Source organism: Heterodontus francisci, chromosome 32, assembly GCF_036365525.1.
Source record: "Heterodontus francisci isolate sHetFra1 chromosome 32, sHetFra1.hap1, whole genome shotgun sequence".
NCBI lineage: Eukaryota > Metazoa > Chordata > Chondrichthyes > Heterodontiformes > Heterodontidae > Heterodontus > Heterodontus francisci.
The window spans coordinates 46,728,721-46,753,635 of record NC_090402.1 but is presented as its reverse complement, the minus strand read 5'-3'; the positions used below and the strand labels follow the sequence as shown (position 1 = coordinate 46,753,635).

Genomic DNA, 24,915 nt, shown 5'->3' with positions numbered 1-24,915 from the left:
ACCCAAGAGCTATATTTAACTCCTTTTTGAAAACATATGTTTTAGAATTAGAATTAGAACATTACAGCGCAGTACAGGCCCTTCGGCCCTCGATGTTGCGCCGACCTGTGAAACCATCTGACCTACACTATTCCATTTTCATCCATATGTCTATCCAATGACCACTTAAATGCCCTTAAAGTTTTGTAGCGAATTCCACAGGCTCACCACTCTGAGTGAATAAATTTCTCCTCATCTCAGTTCTGAAAGGTTTACCCCGCATCCTTAGACTATGACCCCTGGTTCTGGACGCCCCCACCATCGGGAACATCCTTCCTGTATCTAACCTGTCAAGTCGTGTTAGAATTTTATAAGTTTCTATGAGATCCCCCCCTCACTCTTCTGAACTCCAGTGAATATAATCCTAACCGACTCAATCTCTCCTCATACTTCAGTCCTGCCATCCCAGGAATCAGTCTGGTAAACCTTTGCTGCACTCCCTCCATAGCAAGAACATCCTTCCTCAGATAAGGAGACCAAAACTGCACACAACATTCCAGGTGTGGCCTCACTAAGGCCCTGTATAATTGCAGCAAGACATCCCTGTTCCTGTACTCTCATCCTCTCGCTATGAAGGCCAACATACCATTTGCCTTTTTTACTGCCTTTTGCACCTGCATGCTTACCTTCAGCGACAGGTGTACGAGAACACCCAGGTCTCGCTGCATATTCCCCTCTCTGTTTATAGCCGTTCAGATAATCTGCCTTCCTGTTTTTGCTACTAAAGTGGATAACCTCACATTTATCCACATTATACTACATCTGCTATGCATTAGCCCACTCATTCAACTTGTCCAAATCACCCTGAAGCCCCTCTGCATCCTCTTCACAACTCATCCTCCCACCCAGTTTTGTGTCATCTGCAAATTTGGAGATATTCCATTTAGTTCCCTCATCTAAATCATTAATGTATATTGTGAATAGCTGGGGTCCTAGCACCGATCCCTGAGGTACCCCACTAGTCACTACCTGCCATTTGGAAAAAGACCCATTTATCCCTACTCTTTGTTTTCTGTCTGCCAACCAATTTTCTATCCATCGCAATACACTACCCCCAATCCCATGTGCTTTAATTTTACATGCTGATCTCTTATGTGGGACTTTGTCGAAAGCGAACTGAAAGTCCAAATAAACCACATCCACCAGCTCCCCCTCATCAACTCTACTAGTTACATCCTCGAAGAATTCTAGTAGATTTGTCAAGCATGATTTCCCTTTCGTAAATCCGTGCTGACTCTGCCCGATTCTACCACTGTTCTCCAAGTGCTCTGCTATAAAATATGTGATAATGGACTCTAGAATTTTCCCCACTACTGACGTCAGGCTGACTGGTCTATAATTCCCTGCTTTCTCTCTACCTCCCTTTTTAAATAGTGGGGTTACATTAGCTGCCCTCCAATCTGTAGGAACTGTTCCAGAATCTATAGAATCTTGGAAGATGACCACCAATGCATCCACTATTTCTAGGGCCACTTCCTTAAGTATTCTGGGATGCATACCATCAGGCCCTGGGGATTTATCAGCCTTCAATCCCATCAATTTCCCCAACACCATTTCTCTACTAATACTGATTTCCTTCATTTCCTCTCTCTCACTAAGCCCTGCGTTCCCCAACATTTCTGGTATGATATTTGTGTCCTCCTTTGTGAAGACAGAACCAAAGTATGCGTTTAGTTGGTCAGCCATTTTTGTTCCCCATAATAAATAAATTCCCCTGTTTCTGACTGTAAGGGACCTACATTTATCTTCACCAATCTTTTTCTCTTCACATACCTATAAAAGCTTTTATAGTCAGTTTTTATGTTCCGCACAAGCTTGCTCTCGTACTCTATTTTCACCTTCTTAATCAATTCCTTGGTACTCCTTTGCTGAATTCTAAACTGCTCCCAATCCTCAGGTCTGTTGTTTTTTCTGGCAATTTTATATGCCCCTTCCTTGGATCTAATGTTATCTCTATCACAGTGTCAGATAACAATCAAAATAAACATTTTGGAGTGGTTCATAGGATTAATTAAGTTAGTGACTTTAAGTAGTTACTTGAATTGATATCTAAATTTTTGTTCTTTGCTTGAACAGGATGGCACTGAAGTTGTGGTGAAAGAAGTGCTGCCAGGCGACAGTGTGCACAGTCTTCTCAGTATCCTGGATGTCATTACTGTGAGTAATTAGTGCACAACATGCAGGCCATTTTATTGAGGATGTTAGTTGCCAGGAGTGAATTGTGCAACTTTAAATTCTTGTGATCTGTGTGGGGAAGTTTAGATATCGTATTTTATTCTGACAGTGATGTTCAGGTTCACTTTAATTTTTGAATAATACTTAACAGTGTTCAATATTTTGATTTATAGAAATATTTATTTTCTTTCCACAAAGCATGGCTGCTGTGTGTTCTTATTATGTAGAGTGCAATAAACTTTTTCTCATACAGTTACAGAAATTAGTTGCCTTCATGTCTCTGGTCATCTTTTACAAAAATGCCTCTCTTCGCTTTAAGTCTGACTCCTGTTGGGGTATGGTTACTTGGGCACCAACAGCTCTCATACTGATCAGATGCAGGAGTTGTGGCTGAATCCCACCTCTGCCCCTCAAAGACCAGGAGTACTGAGGCCAAATATAACAGCTCAACAATCTGTTCCATAGTGAGAAACAAACTTAAAAAATAACTTTGTCAGCAAGTTCTTGATATGTGTTTTGAATTTGATTGACCTGTGTTGGGTCTTCAAGCCTGGTCACACAGATTTAAGAAGCATTCCTTTCATCCAGTCCCACTACCAACTCAATGTCTAACCCTGGAACAATAATATCAGTGGCTCTGCCCATCATTTGTCACAAGAACACAAGAAATAGCAGCAGGAGTGGACCATACAGCCCGTCGAGCCTGCTCTGCCATTCAATACGATCATGGCTGATCTGAGGCTTCAACTCCACTTTCCTGCCTGCTCGCCAAGTCCCTTGATTCCCTGAGAGACATCTAAGGGTGTCTATCCCAGCCTTAAATGTATTCAACGATGGAGTATCCACAACTCTCTGGGGTAGAGAATTCCAAAAATTCTCAACCCTTTGACTGAAGTAATTTCTCCTCATCTCAGTCCTAAATGATTGGCCCCTTAACCTGAGACTGTGCCCCTGAGACTGTGCCCCCTTGCTTTAGATTCCTCGACCAGCGGAAACGATCTCTGTGTCTATCCTATCCAGCCCCTTCAGAATTTGGTATGTTTCAATGAGATTGCCTCTCATTCTTCTAAACTCCAGAGAATATAGGCCCAGTTTACTCAGCCTCTCATCATAGGGCAACCCCCTCATCCCAGGGACCAATTTAGTGAACCTTCGCTGTACCGCCTCCAGTACAAGTGTATCCTTTCTTAAATGTGGAGACCAAAACACCGTCCTCCAGATGTCGTCTCACCAATACCCTGTACAATTGTAGCAAGACTTCTTTATTCCTGTACTCCAATCCCCTTGCAATGAAGGCCAACATGCCATTTGCCTTCCTTATTGCTTTCTGTACCTGCTTGCTAACTTTGAGCGTTCCTTGTTCAAGCACACCCAAGTCTCTTAAAACATCAACACTGAAAAGTTTCACACCTTTTAAAAAAAATTCTGCTTTTCTATTCTTATGACCAAAGTGAATAACGTCACACTTCCCTACATTATGCTCCATCTCCTGTCTCTAAAAGGTTTATGATCAACAATGCATAAAGAATTATTCTTCCAAACCCGCGACCTCTACCAACTAGAAGGACAAGGGCAGAAAATGCATTGGAACACCACTACCTGCAAGTTCTCATCCAAGTCACACACCATCCTGACTTGGAACTATATCGCCGTTCCTTCACTGTCGCTGGGTCAAAATCCTGGAACTCCCTTCCTAACAGTACTGTGGGTATACCTACCCCAAATGGACTGCAGCGGTTCAAGAAGGCAGCTCGCCACCACCTTCTCGAGGGCAATTAGGGATGGGAAATAAATGCTGGCCTGGCCAGTGATGCCCACATCCCTGAATGAATTTTAAAAAATAATCAGTTCAGATGGATTCTGTGAAAAAGGATCTTGGCTCAGAAAATCAGAAATTAGAAACCGTATGGGTGGAGATTAGGAATAGCAAGGGTCGGAAAACGCTGGTGGGAGTAGTTTATAGGCCCTCTAACAGTAGTTATACCATTCGACAGAGCGTTAAACAAGAAATTATTGGAGCTTGTAACAAAGGTAATGTAATAATTGTGGGGACTTTAATCTTCTTATAGACTGGACCAATCAAATTGGCAGAGGTGGGCTGGAAGATGAGTTTGTAGAATGCTTTCATGACAGTGTCCTGGAGCAATATGTTGTGGAACCAACTAGGGTTAAAGCTAGTATCCAGTATTGTAGTAATGTCATAGTAAAAGATCCACTAGTAAAGAGTGGTCATAGTACAATTGAATTCCACATTAAGTTTGAAAACGACATACTCCAATCGCGAACAAGAATCTTAAATAGCAATTATGTTGGTATGAGGGGAGAGTTGGCTAAGGTTTTATTGAGTAAATAGACTAAATATTTAAAGAAACAATTCAAAATCTTCAACAAAAATACATTCCATTGGAAAAACAAAAACTTATTGAGAAAAATCCATCTGTGGCTTACTAAGGAGGTTAAGGATAGTGTTACGACCAGGTGAGAAGGGGTCTAGGGGTTCCCTTTCAGCCTTTGCCTGGTTTGTCCGTAACAGGGTTTAATTTTAAAACGCCGTGTTTTTAGCTCCCCCCTCAGTGAATCCTTGTTCACTGCTCCAATTTTAAGGCAAAGAAATCAGGCAGGTTTCCTTAGATTTAAACAAGAAGGATGGAAGTTTATTAATCTTAAACTCTAATCCGGTTAACGACTATGAATATGCGACGCGGCCACGCTAGTGTGCTTACGCAATAAACACACATGCAGATAGAGACAGAAGAAGTAGAAAAGAATAAAGGGGAAAATGTGAGGCAATATCGGGATTATGATTAAAGTCCTTTAAATTCAATGTGGAAGCTTTGGTTGTCGATAAATCCTGCAATTTGTTGGGACCCAGTGCACGCTTCAACTTGTTTCGATGTCGGAGTCTTTTCTCTGTTGAGGTTTACGTGTATTCCGTGGATCTGGTAGCTTGGGAGAAGGCGAGAGAGAGCCAGGAGGGAGAGGCTTTCTTGTTCCAACTTCAGTTGCAAACTGCCATCCGTTCCTTTCAGTGTGGCACAGTTCAAAACTCCAAGTTGGCCAGTAGGTCAGCCATGTGACTAACTGGCTTAACTACTCCTGCATTTGTAGATTTCAAAGCTCGTGGGGGTGGGGGGTGTAGTGCTGTCTCTTACTGACAAGATGTGGATCACCATTGCCCAGACCAGTCTCTGTTAATTGAATCAGTGACCAATTCTTTTGTCTCTCCAAGCACTGTCTCTTAGTCTGAAAATGTTCTTCCAGCCAAGTGTCTGGTGATCTTCAAACAAGTCATCTCTTCACTCCAGCAACAGTTTGAAATCATTGTTCATATGACAAAATTAATATGCCTCATTCTTGGCAGGTGAGGGTCTGCATGATAATGGTGTGAGATTAAAAGAAGCAACTTATAATGTTGCAAAGAATAATAGTAAGTCTGAGGATTGGGAGTGTTTGAGAAACCAAAAAGGGCCACTAAAAAGTTGATGATAAGGGCAAAAATAGAATTTGGGTATAAACTATCCAGGAATATAAATACAGATTGTAAGAGCTTTGACAAGTATATAAAAAGGGAAGAGTTATGGCCGCGTGGTGCTTGTGGGTGGTTCCCACAGTTCAACTCCCCACCTGACTGCAGCAAGTATGTTTTGTTATTAGCGTTTACCCCCTTGGTGTTCTATTTTTCAAATAAGCCGACAGCGACAGGTTTTCTTATGGGTTATAAACAAAAAATCAATTGTTTTTTGATCAATACACCTTATCTTGAAATTGTTGCAACCGCATCCGCTCATGCATTCACACATGCACACGCAAGCACACAGACACAAAAAGAGACCTGGAGAGGGAAAAGGGAAAAGTGATTTTTAGTGGGGGAGGGGTGGGGGGGAAGGTCACAATAAACCTGTTGAATTCTCTTGAAAATAGAGTTTTCACTGGGTGATTTTAGATTTATCTCTTGATTGAAAGTTCAGTTGAAGACAGTGGATCACTTCTAGTTCACTGCTGTCTAATGTAAATGGAGGGTTCTACAGGGCATGTGCTTTCTGGTTTTCTGGAAAACCAGCTGCTGGATATTACATTGTCTTCTCTCGTTTTCTCTCCGGAGTGTGTGTGTGTGTCTAGGCTTTTTTTTCGGGTAAAGCTGTGTTATTGCTCACCTCTGAGACACTCTGTGCAATCACCATGGGGAAAAGACCAATGGTCCAGTACATGGCTACTGCGCACCTTGTTTGGTTCAGAAGAAGACATTCAATTCTGGAATGTTTTAGGATGGGTGCAATTGACATCTCTTAGCTTTTGAAGATTTTTCCTTTGTCCCTGTCAGATAGTTTGAATCCACAAAGGTCAATCCATTTTTTCTTTGGCAGCCATTTTGGAACATTGTTCACTTTTAAAAATTAACCTTTATTTTAAAAAGACAAAGTCGGTTTTTTGTAACTTCAGATTTAGTCCATAATTTGTATCATCACACTTCCTGTGTGAGTGACAGTATCTAAAGTAAATGTTGGTCCCTTAGAAGCAGAGACAGGAGAAATTATCATGGGAGATGAGGAAATGTCAGACATTGAACAAGTATTTTGTGTCTGTCTTCGCAGTAGCAGAGACAAGTTACATACCAGAAATGGAAGGTAACCTAGGGGCTAATAAGAGTGAGGAAATTAAGGTGATTAATAGCAAAGAAGAGGTACTGGAACAAGGGACTAAAATCCAACAAATCCCCAGAACCTGATGGTCTATATCCTAGGGTTCTAAAAGATATAGTTGCAGAGATAGTGTATGTGCTGGCTATGATTTTCCAAAGTTCCCTAGGTTCTGGAACGGTCCACCAGATTGGAGGTTAGCAAATGTAACACCACTATTCAAGAAGGAGGGAGAGATAAAGCAGGAAACCACAGGCCAGTCAGCCTGACATCAGTCATCGGGAAAGTGCTGGAATCTATTATCAAGAAAGTCTTTTAACAATGCACTTAGAAAAGCATAGTATGTTTCGAACAGTCAACATCGTATTATGAAAGGGAAATCCTGTTTGACAAATTTATTAGAGTTCTTTCAGGATGTAACTAGTAGGATAGATATAGAGAAACCAGTAGATGTAGTATACTTGGATTTCCAAAAGGCACTTGATAAGGTACCACACAAAAGATTAATACACAAGATAAGGGCTCTTGCAGTTGGGGATGATATATTAGCATGGACAGAGGATTGGTTAACAGACAGGAAGCAGCGAGTAAGGATAAATGGGGCATTTTAAGTTGGCAGGCTGTAACTAATGGAGTGCTACAAGGATCAATGGTAGGGCCTCAGCTATTTATAATCTATATTTAATGACTTGAACAAGAGACAGAGAGTAATGTATCGAAGTTTGCTGACGATGCAAAGCTAGATGGAAATGCAAGCTGTGAGGGGGACACGGAGATGCTGCAAAGAGATATAGACAGGTTAAGTGAGTGGGCAACAGGGTGCCAGATCGACTGTAATGTGGGGAAGTGTGAGGTTGTTCACTTTGATCATGTATAGAAAAGCAGAATATTTTTTAAAAGGTGTGAAACTTGTAAGTGTTGATGTTCAGAGAGACTTTGGTGTACTTATGCAAGGAATGCCGAAAGTTAGCATCCAAGTACAGCAAGCAATTAGAAAGTGGCATTTTGTCCTTTATTGCAAGGGGGTTGGAGTACAAGAATAAAGTCTTGCTACAGTAGTACTGGGTTTTGTTTAAGGAAGGATATACTTGATTCACTAGATTTGTCCCTGGGATGAGAGGGTTGTCTTGTGATGAGAGGCTGAGTAAATTGGGTCTATATTATCTGGAGTTCAGAAGAATGAGAGGTGATCTCATTAAAACATTCAAGATTATGAAGAGACTTGACAGAGTAGATACTGAGTCGTTGTTTCCCCTGGCTGGAAAATCTGGAACAAGGGGGCACAGTTTCAGGATAAGAGGCCAGTCATTTAGGATTGAAATGAAGAGAAATTTCTTCACTCAGAGTTGTGAATCTTTGGAATTCTATACTGCATAGGGTTGTGAATGTACCATCATTGAATATAATTAAAGCTGAGATAGGCAGACTTTTGGTCTATTGGGGAATCAAGGGATATGGGAACGGGCAGGAAAGAGTTCAAATCCAAGATCAGCCATGATATTGAATGGCAGAGCAGGCTTGACAGGCTGTATGATCTACCCCTGCTCCTAGTAGTTGTGTTCTTATCTTGGTCACATATATCTTTGTCTACATTGTTTTATGCCTTGCATTTTCTTCCCTCTTTTGTGTTGATACATTAGCATAAAAATGAATATTAATTTTGCACTGCATATTAAGTCTTAAGTGTTTAAACCTTAGACTACTGGTGAGCTGGCATGGACCTGATGGGTTGAATGCCCTCCTTCTGTGCTGTAATGACTGACTCATGTCCAAAGAAATTATAGTTTCCTTTGTCTACCCATTTTTTTAAAAAGACAAGTTTGGAGCTCCCACTATCAAAATGAATCAAAGGCCAATATTACAGCAATAAGCTGAAAGATGGCAGGAGTGCCTTTAAAGCTGCAACACCCCAGTAGAAGCAAAATATGCACTTAACAAAAAATATTAAATCCTTTGCCGTCTTCAGTTTTTTTTTCTGTTCGATTTCTCGTTTTATTTTATCTTTTACTTTTCTATAATATATTCCATCTTTTTAAAAAAAGCTTTGGAGTACCCTTTTTTCCTTCTCATTGTTCTCACTGTCCACCTTGCAAGTAGCAGGAAAATCCCCCAAATGTTAGCCTCTATCTGAAAAACAGCGCCAAAGGCCAGTTTTTCAGCCTGCCCATGATCAGGAATACCTTTGACATAATTCTCATGAGAGATTGTCGGACTCTGTCACTTGACATGTTTTTCTCATCTGCAATGTACATGCCATGATAAGGAAGCACACGGAGGGTTAAAGGTGTTCTAGATTTCATTAGTTCTGTGCGCTTGATATGGTGTAGCTGTGGTCTGGAAGCAACTAATTCTGCTTATAAGAGCTGAAATCTTAAGTTTTTGTGTGAATAACAATCATAGGCTTAAGCTTACTGTGCATTTGAAAGTCAGTGCTACACTTCTGCAGATTGTAGCGCATACACAATTCAATTATCTGATACAATCACACTCATTTTGATTGAATAGCACTTGTTTTATTGTGTTCAATTCTGATATGGCCCAGCAAGCATATTTATTTCACTGAGTATGTCGGGAAAGGATCATTTCTTTCTGATAATGTACTGGATTGTGAAGATCATGTTTATCAAATTGAGTGCATCCTTTTTCACGCTAAATGACTCCTTATTGGTGCAACTTCAATATTGTGCATGCATTCTTTTTCTACATTTCTCCCCTTCTGCACTCAACACTCACCTCTGAATTAGAAGTTGAGGTCAAGTACCATTCTAGAGACTCGAGCACATTATCTAGGCTGACGCTTGTTACAGCCACGTGGTGAGAGGTGTGGGTGGTCCCCACTGTTCAGTACAGTTCTGACTGTAGCAGATGCTTTTGTTACTAGGGTTTTAACCCCTTTGTGTTTTATTTGTCAAATAAACAGATAGTGACAGGTTTTCTTGTAGGTTTTAAACAGAAGATTATTTATTGAGCATATATTCACTCCCAAAATGGTCACAACTGCACTCGTGCACGCATTCACTCGTACGCACACAGAGATAGAGAGGAATGGAGATAAGGGGTTTGAAGTAAGGCAGGTGTTCAGTGTTCACTATAAACCTGTTGAATCTTCTCAGAAGTCAATTTCTTCTTTAAAGTTGCAGGTCTGGGTTTTGTAGATTTCTTTGTTGGTTGAAATTTCAGTCTGGAGACAGGGGATCACTTTCAGTTCTCCGCTGCACAAGTTGAAGTATAGAAATCACAGCAGAGCACCTCTTTTTTTGGTTTGCTGGATTTTCTCCCAGCTCTCAGCAGGACAAGCTTTTGTGATGTTTGTCCTGGGTGTGGATGTCTCTCTCCCTGCCTCGAGAGCTACTTTTATGGTCAAAATGGTCTCACATCTTGCCTCTGTTGGGAGACATCGGTCTTCCCTCCTATGGTAGCCAACAATGGCCCAGGATGTGGCTACTTCACACATTCTTTGTTTCAGAAGAACCTATTCAATTCAAAAATGTCTCAATGGGTTCAGAATGGGTGTAATTGACACCTCTTAGCATAGAATGTATCCTTTTGTCTTTGCCAGACACTAAGACAGTTTTAATATATAAGGCCAGGTCTTTTGACCTTCGGTGGTCATTTTTTCCAGCACATTGTCCACTTTTTAAAAGAAAAGTCAATTTTTTAATAACTCTTCTGTTTGAGTTCTTGTATTTTCAATCGCTGCACTTAGTGTGAGCATGACACTGCTCTGCTCTACAGAGGGAGTTCAACACTCAAATGTACTGTCCATTGAATGAAGCAAGTCCCTGTCTGTCCCCTCAGGTGGATTTAAAAGATTCCATGGTGCTATTTCTTTTGAAGAAGAGCAGGGGAATTTTCCCATGGTGTCCTGGCCAGTATGTAATCCTCAACCAACATCGGTAAAACAAATGTCTAGTCATTTCTCTCATTGCTGGTTGTGGAAGCTTACTGTGTGCAGATGGGTTGATGCGATTCCTATATTACAAACCATGAATACACTCCTAAGTTGGAAGGTTGTGGGTCTAGGTTTCACTCCAGAGATTTGAGCATAAATTCTAGCTTCTCGCATCATTATAGTGCTGAAGGAGTGCACTGTCGGGGATGCCATCCTTCAGATGAAATGTTAAACCACAGTCCAGTGACACTATTTGGAGAAGGGTAGGCAGGGTAGTTCTGGCCAACATTTATTCCTCAAATAACCTCACTAAAACAGATTTTTAGGTTACTAATTTACTGCTGTTAAGCTGCTGCTTTTCCTATATTATAAGAGAGAATAAATACACTTGAAAAGTGCTTCATTGGCTGTAAAATGCTTTGCAGTATTCTATAATTGCGAAAGGCCCTATATAAATGCAAGTTTCTGCTTTTGTTTTCTCTTGCTTGGGTCATAAAAGTTAAGAACACTTTTGCTACCTCCCCCCGCCCCCCCCCCCCCCAAACACTCATTCGCCTTTCGAACTGATTGAGTGAAAACCAGTAGGCTGTTAGCTGAGCCTGATCCTATACTCAGCTGATTCTCACCCATGCAATTCCAGTAGAAATCACTGGATAACGATTGGGAGCAGAAACCCTGTGGCTCACTGTCTTTGTTTCCCCCCCCCCCCCCACTGACCTTTTCCTCGCTTGGGGCACTAAAACCAATTGTAGTGCTCCAACCACTGCTGAACTCAGCTAATATGCAGAGATGAGAGGGTTGAATCTGAGCCTCTTTGGCATTCATGGCTTAGTCTTACACTGGGCATTGTCCATACCTGATAGGTCATTGTGGGCCACCTAATCTGTTTTTGATTGCATATTACCTACCTAAGGGTACAATATTCACCACCTTCTGCATTGTTCCTTAGGTTTGTAATGAAATTATCTTGATATAAATAATTGCAACCAACCTAAGTGGAAAACTGTTCCTTAAGGATGTTACTCACGTTAAGCAACGTGACATGCACTGGAGAGGGTGTAGAGTAGATTCACCAGGATGTTGCCTGGGCTGGAGCATTTCAGCTTTGAAGAGAAACTGGATTGGCTAGGGTTGTTTTCCTTAGAGCAGAGAAGGCTGAGGGGGAACCTGATTGAGGTATACAAAATTATTACATTTGAGGTTGGCTGGCAAATTGATAGGATAGATAGGAAGGAACTTTTCCCCCTAGCGGAGGGGTCAATAACCAGGGGGCATGGATTTAAGGTAAGGGGCAGGAGGTTTAGAGGGGATTTGAGGAAAAAAATTTTTACCCAAAGGGTGGTTGGAATCTGGAACACACTGCCTGAAGGGATGGTAGAGGCAGGAACCCTCACAACATTTAAGTATTTTAGATGAGAACTTGAAACGCCATAGCATACAAGGCTGCGGGCCAAGTGCTGGAAAATGGGATTAGAATAGATAGGTACTTGATGGTCAGCACAGACACGATGGGCCGAATGGCCTATTTGTGCTGTATAACTCTATGACTTTCCCTTTCTGATTCTCCTCTCCATGTCCCCACACCTTGTGACCTCCTTTAGTTATTTTGACCAGATGAAATGAAATACCACAGTGGGAGTCCATCAGAGTAGCAATGCTATATATAGTATGTTTTAAAATGTATGGTTTATTAGTTTGCTGAAGTGTTATTGTTTTGCTCAATTTCCAGGGTTACCCTGCTCCGTATAAAACTGTCTCTGCCCGGGCAGTGTGCATGTCTACTGTTCTGCGCTTGCCAGCCAGTGCATTTCAATCAGTCTTCCAGAAGTACCCAGAAACTCTGGTCAGAGTGGTTCAGGTAAGAATACATTGGTACTTTGAAAACAGCACTGCTGCGGTGCAGGGTGCAGTTGAGTATTTGACTTGCATTGCTGACTTGAGTCCTTGGTGGGATGGGGGTGGGCTGAAAAGCTCATTTATGTTGTGATTTGGTGCAGTCTGGATCCTGGGGTAGTGACACCAAGCCAATCTCCCACACCGCTCTTCCATGTTTACATTTGAGGTTGGCTGGCAGTCTTCTGTTGTTGATCCTGTGTGTATGGACTTTCAAAAGGCCTGTGGTAAAGTACCACATAATAGTCTTGTTAGCAGAACTGAGGCCCATGAGATTAAAGGGACAGTGGCTGCACTGATGCGAAAATGGTTAAGGAACAGAAAGCAGAGTGTAGTGGTGAATGGTTGTTTTGCAGACTGGAGGGAAGAATGCAGTGGCGTTCCTCAGGGGTCAGTGTTGGCACCACTGCTCTTTTTGATATATCGTAATGACCTGGACTTGGGTATACAGGACAGAATTTAAAAGTTTGGTGATAGCACAAAACTCGGAAATGTAATAAACAGTGAAGAGGATAGTAACAGACTTCAGAGGGGCATAGACAGACTGGTGAAATGGACAGACATATGGCAGATGAAATTTAATGCAGAGAGTGTGAAGTGATTCATTTTGATAGGAAGAATGAAGAGAGGCAATATAAATTAAACAGTGCAATTTTAAAGGAGTTGCAGGAACAGAGAGACCTGGGGATGCAAGTACACAAGTCTTTGAAGGTGGCAGACGAGTTGAGAAGGCTGTTAAATAGGCTTTACCAGTAGAGACAAGGAAGTTATGCTAAACCTTTATAAAACACGGGCTCAGCTCCAGAATTGTGTCCAATTCTGTTCAAGTGGGTGTAGTTCCACAGGTACCAGTGTGCCCTCATAAAATCCAACTAAAACTGATGTGGCACTGAGGGTAACAGTACTCTTTCTTTCTTTTTCTCAGATAATCATGGTTCGTTTGCAGAGAGTGACGTTCCTGGCTTTACACAACTATCTGGGCCTGACCAAGGAGCTGTTCAATTCGGTATGTGGTAAAAATGGGAAGGAGAAATGACCCTTGCCTACCCAGCTTTAAATTGCAAATCAATTATTTCAGAATCTCACTAATATGCCGCTTTGGGGTACAGACGCCTTATGTAGCTGGTGTGAGTCATGAGGCAACAATGCAATACTGTTTTAATATAGTAAACATGACTCACGCCACTGCTTGAAGAGCGTGCTACATGCTGGGATAGCTATTAACACTGAATGTTGACTCACGAATTGGGATTAAACAAAACGAACTAGACAACCAGAGCTAAGGTTTTTTTTTATATTTCATTAGACATTCATGTCAAATCTAAGGCAACAAGATTGGTTTCCAGCAACTTAGTCCTTAGAGTGACATTGTTTAATTTGGAACTGACTTGGTGTGCTTGTGTGTCACTCTGCTACCCCAGCCAAATGAGCATTGGAGGGGTTAGTGATCATGGGAATTACTAGATGATAAAAGACCAACGTTCATTTAGTCTGTTTTCTACCATCCTGGTAATCGCATGATGCAATAATAGAGTTATTGACTAAAAACAGCAATCAATCTCTATAATAGCCCCAAACATGACGTGAGGAAAACCCCAGTGGCGGAGAGCTTTGGGAATTATAGGTCTGAAGTCACCAGTTCTTCCCAAGCATGCTACACTTGCCATGTCCTGTCTCAAATTACTCCCCTACTGTATCCAAAATGTTTTTTCTGAAATCTAATTTGCATTTGAATTGATCAACACTAATTGCTTCCACAGTCTCCCTGGGAACCTGTTCTGTGAGTTAGCCACTCTGTTACAGACAGGTGGTAATGGGTGTGGGTGGTTCCCGCCGTTAACCTCCCAACTGACCGCAATCGTGTTCTGTTTAATGATGATGAGTTAGTCCGAGTGCTTTATTTGCCAAATAAATAGCCAGTGACAGGTTTTCTTGCAGATTTAAAACAGAAGATTAACTATTTATTGAACAATATACATTTCCTGAAATGTTCGCAACACTATACATGCACAGATTCACTCTCGCATGCACTTTCGAAGATGGATAGAAGGCAAAGGGTAGGAGTTCAAGGTGTGATAGGTGTTGGTGGTTTATGGTAAATCTGTTGAATCTTCTAAGTGGGGCAGTCTCTTTTAAAGATACAGGCCTGGGTTATTTGTAGTCTAGAATTTGTTGGTGTTTTCCTGGTAGTTAAGATTTCAGATTGGAGGTGGCAATCACTTTCAGTTCTCTACTGCACCAGGTCGAAGTGTTGTCATCTTGTTTAGGCTGGATCTTTCCATCCGTTCCATGAGTTCCGAAGAAGGGTCACTGACCCGAAACGTTAACTCTGCTTCTCTTTCTACAGATGCTGCCAGACCTGCTGAGTGAATCCAGCATTTCTTGTTTTTCTTTCCATCCAGCCCTTGGCTGGACTCCTTTACTGTGAGCTGTGTTGCTGTGAGCTCTTGGTCTCGGTCTAGCTCTCACTATCGCTTGCCCCTCTCTCCACCCTCTCGCCCCCTCCTGCCCGCCCTCTTGCATCCCCCCTTCCCGCCGTCCCCTTGCCCTCTCCCTTCCCGAACCCCCCCCTCCCTCCCTAGAGTATTGCCTTTTAAAATCCATAAAATTCGAGTCTTTGTTAGTAGACAGATGGCCCTCTCCCCTGGTGTAACCATAGAATGGACCAGGATGTGGAATTCACAGCCAGCCATTAATGTCTGGATAAATATAATCCTGTTATGATGTGGCTACGTCACACCTTCTTTGTTTCAGAAGAAACTATGCAATTCAGGAATGTCTCTTGATGGTTTCAGGATGGGTGTAATTCTTAGTCTGGAATATATCCTTTTGTCTTTTCAAGGCAGTTATGCAATATTCGAATACACAGGCCAGGTCATTTGACCTTCAGCCATGTTTTCCAGCATTGCCCACCATTTTTTAAAAGGTCAAGTCAATTTTAAAGAGTCTGCCTTGAATAAAGTTCCAATCTTAAAAGTAGCAATTTGATCTGTCTTTATTGGGCATGACCGCTCGCTCACTGAAATGAGATTTCCACAGATTAGTAATGGGGCAGAATTTATTGCAGCCATGGATTGAATGAACATCTGACATTAGTTAGACTTGCCTTGCTGGTTTAATTTCCATGAACATTTGCAAGACAAGTTGTTGTAAGTGGAAGATAGAAGTGATATGACACCCTCGATGGAGCATCTGTGTGAAGAAAACAATCAGCTGTGTATCTCCTTAACCAATCCAGTTGAAGAATCATTAATAAACAGCACAGAGTCTGAATCAGAAGTTGGAATGATGAATACAGTGTCAAATCAGGTACAGAAAGCAAAAGAAAGATTGGAATAAGAGGAAAAAAGGACAGAGAAAGTTTTAAACAAGTAGTTTAATTTTATTTTTAAATCTCCAACAATGAAACACTGAAGGAAAGTGACTCCACAGTTGTAGATGTTAATTTTAAGCACCAGAGAGGTTTAGCAGTAATTAAGGTTCATTCACCGTTAAAAGGGGTACTGAAATAGACAACCCCTAACATTCTGTGACAAATTTAGTCCATATGCCCGTTGTATAGGAACCTCATGGTGTTCAACACATCTGAATGGGGAGCCAGACAGTGAGATGCTGTTTCTCTGCAGCTTAAAGAGGAATGGTGCATCTCAGACAACAACTTTCAGATTTTCGTGTTTAATTGTCTGACTATGCTTACCTGAAATTGCTGTCCGATCTATGCATAAGTAACAGTGAGTGGTGTTAGCTTCACTGTTAGTTATTTTTACAGTAAATTCCTGTCCATTGAATTCAAGCGTAGGCCATGTCCTCTGTTCCTGTTGTTCTGGACAAGGTGAAATAGCGCATTATGATCGACATTATCTAGTCCCTTCTGAATTCTAATAACAGCAATCATGTCACCTCTCAACCTTCTATTACTCCATTGAGAACCTTCTGTTATTCCATCGAGAACATGCTCAATTTACATAATTGCTCTTCAATCCAATTCTGCCATCCCTTCAGTCATTCTGGTTGCCCTCTTCTGTATCTTTTTCATTAGCTGCAATATCCTTTTGTAATGTGGTGCACAGAACTGTTCGCAGTATTCTTTGTGCAGTCACATTAATGATTTATAAACTCTTGTCAGCTTCTGAGCAAAGTCACTCACTTACAGTTTTCATGGAAAAATACTAGATTGGTGAATTTGATTTCCAAAGCAGCAGCGAAGCTCACAGAATTCAATGCAATAAAAACTGAATTTGAACTGTTCAAACACTGTAAATTAGTGGCCTTGCTTATGAGGGCACCTGCCTTATTGTGAACCAAAAGCAAAATACTACAGATGCTGAAGATCTGGACCAAAAACAAAATGCTGGCGATTCCCAGCAGATCAAGCAGCTTCTGTTGAGAAAATGAGTCCATTGGCATCCTTAAAACTGAAAGATGTTACAGATGAACAACCTTTAAGAAGAAACTGAACATGGGAAAAGCGAAAGAGGGAATACGCAAAAAAACAACAAAACATACCCAGTGACCACGCACAGAGGAAAATACATAAAATAAGCTTTGGTGGAACTGAGGAAATGGTTAAATGGCAGGTGTAGTATGTGCAGATGGCTTAATGAGAGAAATCAAAGAAATAAAGGACATATACAAGACACTGAGTGTGAGGAGCTACAGGCGATAAGAATATTGGAACAAGAGTAGGCCATTTAGCCTGTTTCACCATTCAGTAAGATCATGGCTGATATGTGACCTAATGCAATATTCCTGCCTTTGCCCCATCAATCTCAGTTTTAAAGTTAACAATTGAACTTGCATCAACTGTTGTTTTTCTGGAAGAGATTTCTGAATTTCTACATCCTTTGTGTGCAGACATTTTTCCTAACATCACTCCTGAAAGGTCTGGCTCTTAACCTTTAGGGCATGTACCATAGTCCTAGACTCCCAACAAGTGAAAATAGTTTCTCACTATCCACCCCACCAGTTCCCCTTACCATCTTGAAAACTTCAATCAAATCACCCCTTAACCTTCTAAATTCCAGGGAATACAACCCTACTTTCTGTGATTTTTCCTCATAATTTAACCCTTGAAATCCAAGTATCATTCTGGTAAATCTATGCAGCATTCCCTCCAAGGCCAGTATATCCTTCAACAACAGAACTGATGAAAGGTCACAGGTCTGAAAGGTTGGCTCCGTTTCTCTCTCCACAGATGTTGCCGGACCTGCTGTATATTTCCAGCACTGCCTGTTTTTGTTTCAGATTTCTCGCATCCGCAGTATTTTGCTTTTATTCCCGTATATCCTTCCTAAAGTGTGGTGCCCCGAGCTGCTCCCAGTACTTCAGGTGTGGTCTAACTAGGGCTTTGCATAGCTGAAGCATAACTTCTACCTTTGGAATGGGAAGCATGAAAATCTGGTAAAGTGGAGCAGGCTTCTGGATCTCAGAAGTCTCATGGAAGAAGAAATGTAGGTTGACACCAAGGATGAAGATCACCCTGCAGCTGTGTTTCGACAGACTCTGGGAATCATCAGGGACTGCCTTGGAATGGGGACAGTTCGTTGATTACGGCAGTGCTTCCCAAAGTTTAGTGACAGACACGCCACTGGCTCCAACCAATAAAACAGTTTGATGCTATATGCCTCTGAGTTGCAGGAGCATTGAATCTGCAATGGTCTACCCCAGAGAGTTGTGGAGGCTAGATCAATGAAAGTATTTGAAGAGGAGGTAGATAGATTTTTGAAATATCAGGGAGTTGAGGGCTATGAGGAGCTGGCACGAAAGAGGAGTTGAGGTCTGGGGCAGATCAGCCATGATTTTATTGAATGGCGGAGCTGTCTTGAGGGGCCGAATGGCCTACTCCTGCTCCTATTTCTTATGTTCAGTCACGCCGTTCTTTTATTCGTTCATGGGATGTGGGAGTCGCTGGCTCGGCCAGCATTTATTGCCCATCCTTAATTGCTCTTGAGAAGGTGGTGGTGAGCTATCTTCTTGAAACGCTGCAGTCCTTGGGGTGCTGTTAGGAAGGGAGTTCCAGTATTTTGACCCAGCGACAGTGAAGGAACAGCAAGATATTTCCAAGTCAGGATGGTGTGTGGCTTGGAGGACAACTTGCAGGTGGTGTTGTTTCCATGCATCTGCTACCTTTGTCCTTCCAGGTGGTAGAGGTTGTGGGTTTGGAAGGTGCTGTCGAAGGAGCCTTGGTGAGTTTCTGCAGTGCATCTTGTAGATAGTACACACTGCTGCCATTGTGCGTCAGTGAAGGGAGTGATTATTGAAGGTGGTGGATAGAATGCCAATCAAGCAGGCTGCTTTGTTCTGAATGGTGTTGAGCTTCTTGAGTGTTGGAGCTGCACCCATCCAGGTAAGTGCAGAGTATTCCATCACACTCCTGATTTATACTTTGTGGATGATGGACAGGTATTGAGGAGACAGGAGGTGAGTTACTTGTCACAGGATTCCCAGCCTCTGACCTGCTCTAATAGCCACAGTATTTATGTGACTGGTCCAGATCAATTTCTGGTCAATGGTAACCCCCAAGATGTTGGTAGTGGGGATTCAGCGATGGTAATGCTATTGAACATCAAGGGGAGATGGTTAGATTCTCTCTTTGAGATGGTCATTGCCTGGCACTTGTGTGGTGTGAATGTTACTTGCCACTTATCAGTCCAAGCCTGGATGTTGTCTCCCACAGATCCCAATTCTAGTCTCTAGATACATTGCAAATAGTTTCCACCAACTAATTCTCGTGCCCTGATCTGCACATTGTGTTTAATGCAGTTCAAGAAGGTGGAAAGAACAGCCGGAATAAATATATTAATGAGCTGGAAACTATTATGCGTGATACATGGTTCAAATGAGTCTGCGGCAAATGACTTCATGCAATTAATGCACATGAACCAGAAGAAGAAATTCATTAATTCCTGAGATGTTAATTTTTCTATTCAGTTTTTGCTACCTTAATGTAACTGATCTGATTAATAGCTCATGATGATGCTGCAGCACTGGCAGTTGTGCCCATCAGAATTGAGCAGGGTTAGAACCTTCTCGATTCTCATTCTCAGGAAGGCACAGCACTGAAGTAACATGTGTGCCTGACATATATCTTGCATATATTTTGGCTCCGGCTTTCTTTCACAACTTCTTGTTATTGAGTGTCATTGAGGGTTTCGTTGAAGGAAATGTAGGGAGAGGTTGAGGCCTCACTATTAACCTCTGTGGGCAATGCAAATGTAAAAAGGATCAGAGCAAAATTTAGAAAAGGAACACTACTGAGGTGCACCCTCAGTTTGTAAAACACTGGATCAAAGTAGTAGGCAGAACTTTGCCTGATATCAGCACTTCAAATTGTGTGTGAGGTGTCAACATTTCACATGAAGTCACAGCCCTTTACCATGGGTATTGGAGCTTGTCCATTCTCAACTACTCAGATTGGCTGGATTGCAAGGCTGAACAACAACTTGCATTTATATAGTGCTTTAACATAATAAAACGTCCCAAGGTGCTTCATAGAGGCATTCTAAAACAAAATATGACGCTGAGCAACATAAGGATATATTAGGGCAGATGACCAAAAGTTTGGTCAAAGAGGTAGGTTTCAAGGAGCCTCCTAAAGGAGAAAAAAGAGGTGTAGGGATAGTATTCCAGAGCTTAGGTCCCAGTCACATCTTCAGGATGGAAGACGGTCGTATACCCAAGGACCTTCTGCATGGTGAGGTAGCCAGAGCCAGACAAGCAGTGGGGCTCCCAAAACTCTGCTTCAAGGATGCCTGCAAGCATGAGATGAAGGCCCTAAACATCGACTATAGCGCCTGGGAGACACTGGCTGGCGAAAGAAGGAAATGGCAACACTGCTTGTGGGCTGCACCACCATGACGACCTAGAGGCGCCACTGCTGAATGCAGCAACCCAAAACATCAGCTTCATGTTCAGCACTTGTGGCAGAACCTGCCTCTCAAGGATGGCTGCGACAGCCATCAACAAAATTCATTATATGAAGACACCCCATCTGAATGTATTGTTTGCTGCATGTCCATCATCTCTCATAGATGGAAAGATGCCAACAACAGGGTATAGGCAACTAAAGGCACAAATCGGGGATGCTTGAGAGGTCGGAATTAGAGGAGCACACAAATCTCAGGATTGTACAGCTGGAGGAGATTACGGAGATTGAAAGAGAACAGGTTATGTAGAGGTTTGAAAATGATGAGAATTTTACAATTCTCTTTTGCGATTCATGCACTAGGACGCCCAGTTCTCTCTGCAGCTAGAAGGATAAGGGCAGCAGATGCATAGGAACACCACTACCTGCAAGTTCCCCTCCAAGTCACACACCATCCTGACTCGGAACTATATCACCGTTACTTCACTGTCACTGGGTTAAGTTCTTGGACCCCCCTTCCTAACAGCATTGTGGGAGTACCTACCCCACATGGATTGCAGCAGTTCAAGAAGGCGGCTCACCACCATGTTCTCGAAGGCCATTAGGGATGGGCAATAAATGCTGTCCTAGCCAGCGATGCCCACAAACAAATAAATAACAATCTGAGCTCTGCAATCTCTCACCATTTAGATAATGTGCTTTTTTTATTCTTCCTGCCAAAGTGGACAATTTCACGTTTTCCCACATTATACTCCATTTGTCAGAACTTTGCTCACTCATTTAATCTATCTATATCCCTTTGTAGCCTCCTTATATCCTCTTCACAACTTAGATTAGATTAGAGATACAGCACTGAAACAGGCCCTTCGGCCCACCGAGTCTGTGCCGAACATCAGCCACCCATTTATACTAATCCTACACTAATCCCATATTCCTACCAAACATCCCCACCTGTTCCTATATTTCCCTACCACCTACCTATACTAGTGACAATTTATAATGGCCAATTTACCTATCAACCTGCAAGTCTTTTGGCTTGTGGGAGGAAACCGGAGCACCCGGAGGAAACCCACGCAGACACAGGGAGAACTTGCAAACTCCACACAGGCAGTACCAGGAATCGAACCCGGGTCCCTGGAGCTGTGAGGCTGCGGTGCTAACCACTGCGCCACTGTGCCGCCCACTGTGTCCTACTTTTATGTCATCAGCAAATTTAGCAACCATACCTTTGGTCCCTTTATCCAAGTCATTAATATAAATTGTAAAATGTTGAGGCCCCAGCACTGAGCCCTGTGGTACACCACTTGTTACATCTTGCCAACCAGAAATTGACCCATTTATGCCTACTCTTTGTTTCCTGTTAGCTAACCAATCTTCTGTCCATGCCAATATGTTATCCCCCACACCATGATCATTTATTTTCTGCAATAACCTTTGATGTGGAACCTTATCAAATGCCTTCTGGAAATCTAAGTACAGTATATCCACCGGTTCCCCTTATCCACAGCACATGTTACTTCTTCAAAGAACTCCAATAAATTGGTTAAACATGATTTCCCTTTCACAGAACCATGTTGACTCTGCCTAATTACCTTGAATTTTTCTAAATGCCCTCAATGACTGCCTCTACATTTTGCATGCGTATGCCTCCTGCATCTTGGCACCCTCCATGCAGCTGGTGCCGTGCTTGGGCCACCACCTGGTGTGGGCGGAGCTCATTCCAGCCTGCACATGGGCGGTGTCCACGTACTGGCACTTTAACAACCGGCTGCTGGAGGGCAAGTGGTTCCAGGACTCATTCCGTTGACTCTGGGCTGACTGGAGAAGGAAGTTGGGGGGATTCCCCTTCTTGAGGCTATGGTGAGATGTGGGCAAGACTCACATCCATGTCTTCTGTTAGGAGTATGCGAAGGGGTCGACCAAGAGGCGGGAAGCTGAGATCGGGCACCCCGAGAGGGAAGTTCTCGACTTGGAGTAGTGTCTCAGTCAGGCTGTTGTGGACCCAGCCCTGTGGGAGGCGTACAAAGAGAAGAAGAGCACTCTGAGGGACCTGAAGCTCATACGGTACCGAGGTGCGCACATGAGGATGTGGATCCAGATCCTGGAAGATTTGAACTGCATCTTACCCTTCTACTGCTTGCTGGAAAAATAGTGGGGTATCTGTAAGCAACGCATTGAGCTGCTGGCCCATGACTGGTTCTCAAAGGGAATGGGTTCTTGGTCTGTACCTATCATGGCACGATGTTCTCTCTGGATCCATCCAGCATGAACGCACGCAAAGTTTTGTGTAAGGCCCTGCCAAAGGTGCTGAAAGACTGGAGGCTTCGCTCATGTTGGCGGAGCTGATCAGTGCCATCCACCAGCTCTCAAGGTGCAGATCCCCGGGGCTGGATGGGCTGACCGTGGAGTTCTTCAGGGCATTCTGGGACGTCCTGGTGGAAGGTAGGGGGGCTGCGATTATGTGCGGTTCCTGGGGGGAATCAGCAGCAGTATTGTACTCGACCACAATCTGTAACCTCATGGCCTGGCATATCCCCCACTCTACCATTACCATGAAGCCAGGAGACCAACCCTGGTTCAATGAAGAGTGCAGGAGGGCATGCCAGGTGTCAACCTGGTGAAGCTACAACACGGGCCTATCTGCATGCCAAACTGCGTAAGCAGCATGCAGTTTAGCAATGCTAAACGATCCCATAACCAACGGATCAGATCTAAGCTCTGAAGTCCTGCCACATCCAGCCGTGAATGGTGGACAATTAAACAACTAACTGGAGGAGGTGGCTCCACAAATATCCCCATCCTCAATGATGGGGGAGCCCAGCACATCAGTGCGAAAGATGAGGCTGAAGTATTTGCAACAATCTTCTGCAGAAGTGCCAAGTTGATGATCCATCTCGGCCTCCTCCTGAAGTCCCCAGCATCACAGATGCCAGACTTCAGCCAATTCGATTCACTTCGCGTGATATCAAGAAGGCACTGGATACTGCAAAAGCTATGGGCCCTGACAACATTCCGGCAATAGTATTAAAGACCAGTGCTCCAGAACTTGCCGCACCCCTAGTCAAGCTGTTCCAGTACAGCTACAACACTGACATCTACCCTGCAATGTGGAAAATTGCCCAGGTATGTCCTGTACACAAAAAGCAGGACAAGTCCAACCCGGCCAATTACCGCCCCATCAGCCTACTCTCAATCATCAGTAAAGTGATGGAAGGTGTCGTCTTCAGTGCCATCAAGCGGCACTTGCTTAGCAACAACCTGCTCAGTGACGTTCAGTTTGGGTTCCGCCAGGGCCACTCAGTCCCTGACTTCATTACAGCCTTGGTTCAAACATGGACAAAAGAGCTGAACTCGAGGTGAGAGTGATTGCCCTTGACATCGAGGCAGCATTTGACTGAGTATGGCATCAAGGAGCCCTAGTAAAACTGAAGTCAGTGGGAATCAGGGAAAACTCCGTCGGTTGGAGTCATACCTAGCGCAAAGGAACATGGTTGTGGTTGTTGGAGGTCAATCATATGAGCTCCAGGAAATCACTGCAAGAGTTCCTCAGGGTAGTGTCCTAGGCCCAACCATCTTCAGCTGCATCATCAATGACCTTCCTTCAATCATTAGGTCAGAAGTAGGAATGTTTGCTGATGATTGCACCATCCTCAGATACTGAAGCAGTCCGTGTAGAAATGCAGTAAGACTTGGACAATATCCAGGCTTGGGCTGATAAATTGCAAGTTACATTCGTGCCACACAAGTGCCAGGCAATGACCATCTCCAACAAGAGAGAATCTAACCATCTCCCCTTGACATTCAATGGCATTACCATCACTGAATCCCTCACTATCAACATCCTAGGGGCTACCATTGACCAGAAACTGAACTGGAGTAGCCATATAAATACCGTGGCTACAAGAGCAGGTCAGGGGCTAGGAATCCTGCGGCGAGTAACTCACCTCCTGACTCCCCAAAGCCTGTCCACCATCTACAAGGCACAAGTCAGGAGTGTGATGGAATACTCTCCACTTGCCTGGATGCGCGCAGCTCCAACATCACTGAAGAAGCTCAACACCATCCAGGACAAAGCAGCCCGCTTGGTTGGCACTCCATGCACAAACATTCATTCCTTCCACCACCGACACACAGTGGCAGCAGTGTGTACCATCTACAAGATGCACTGCAACAATGCACCAAGGCTCCTTAGATAGCACCTTCCAAACCCACAACCTCTACCAACAAGGGCAGCAAATGCTTGGAAACACCACCACCTGCCAGTTCCCCTCCAAGACACATACCATCCTGACTAGGAGCTATATTGCTGCTCCTTCACTGTCACTGGGTCAAAATCCTGGAACTCTCTTCCTTACAGCTGTAGGTGTACCTTCCCCACATGGACTGCAGTGGTTCAAGAAGGCAGCTCACCACCA

At 43.2% G+C, this 24,915-nt stretch overlaps 1 protein-coding gene across 2 annotated transcripts in view; it reads left to right on the top strand.

Annotated features, from left to right (window-relative positions):
* Positions 1-24,915, top strand: part of pnpla7b (patatin-like phospholipase domain containing 7b) — a 382,057-nt gene that overhangs the window by 64,826 nt on the left and 292,316 nt on the right. For both annotated transcript variants that reach the window (XM_068012742.1, XM_068012741.1), the window contains exons 9-11: positions 2,116-2,196; positions 12,473-12,601; positions 13,562-13,642. In XM_068012742.1, coding sequence (XP_067868843.1) covers positions 2,116-2,196; positions 12,473-12,601; positions 13,562-13,642 — 291 coding nt within the window. The remainder of the gene's footprint in view (positions 1-2,115; positions 2,197-12,472; positions 12,602-13,561; positions 13,643-24,915) is intronic.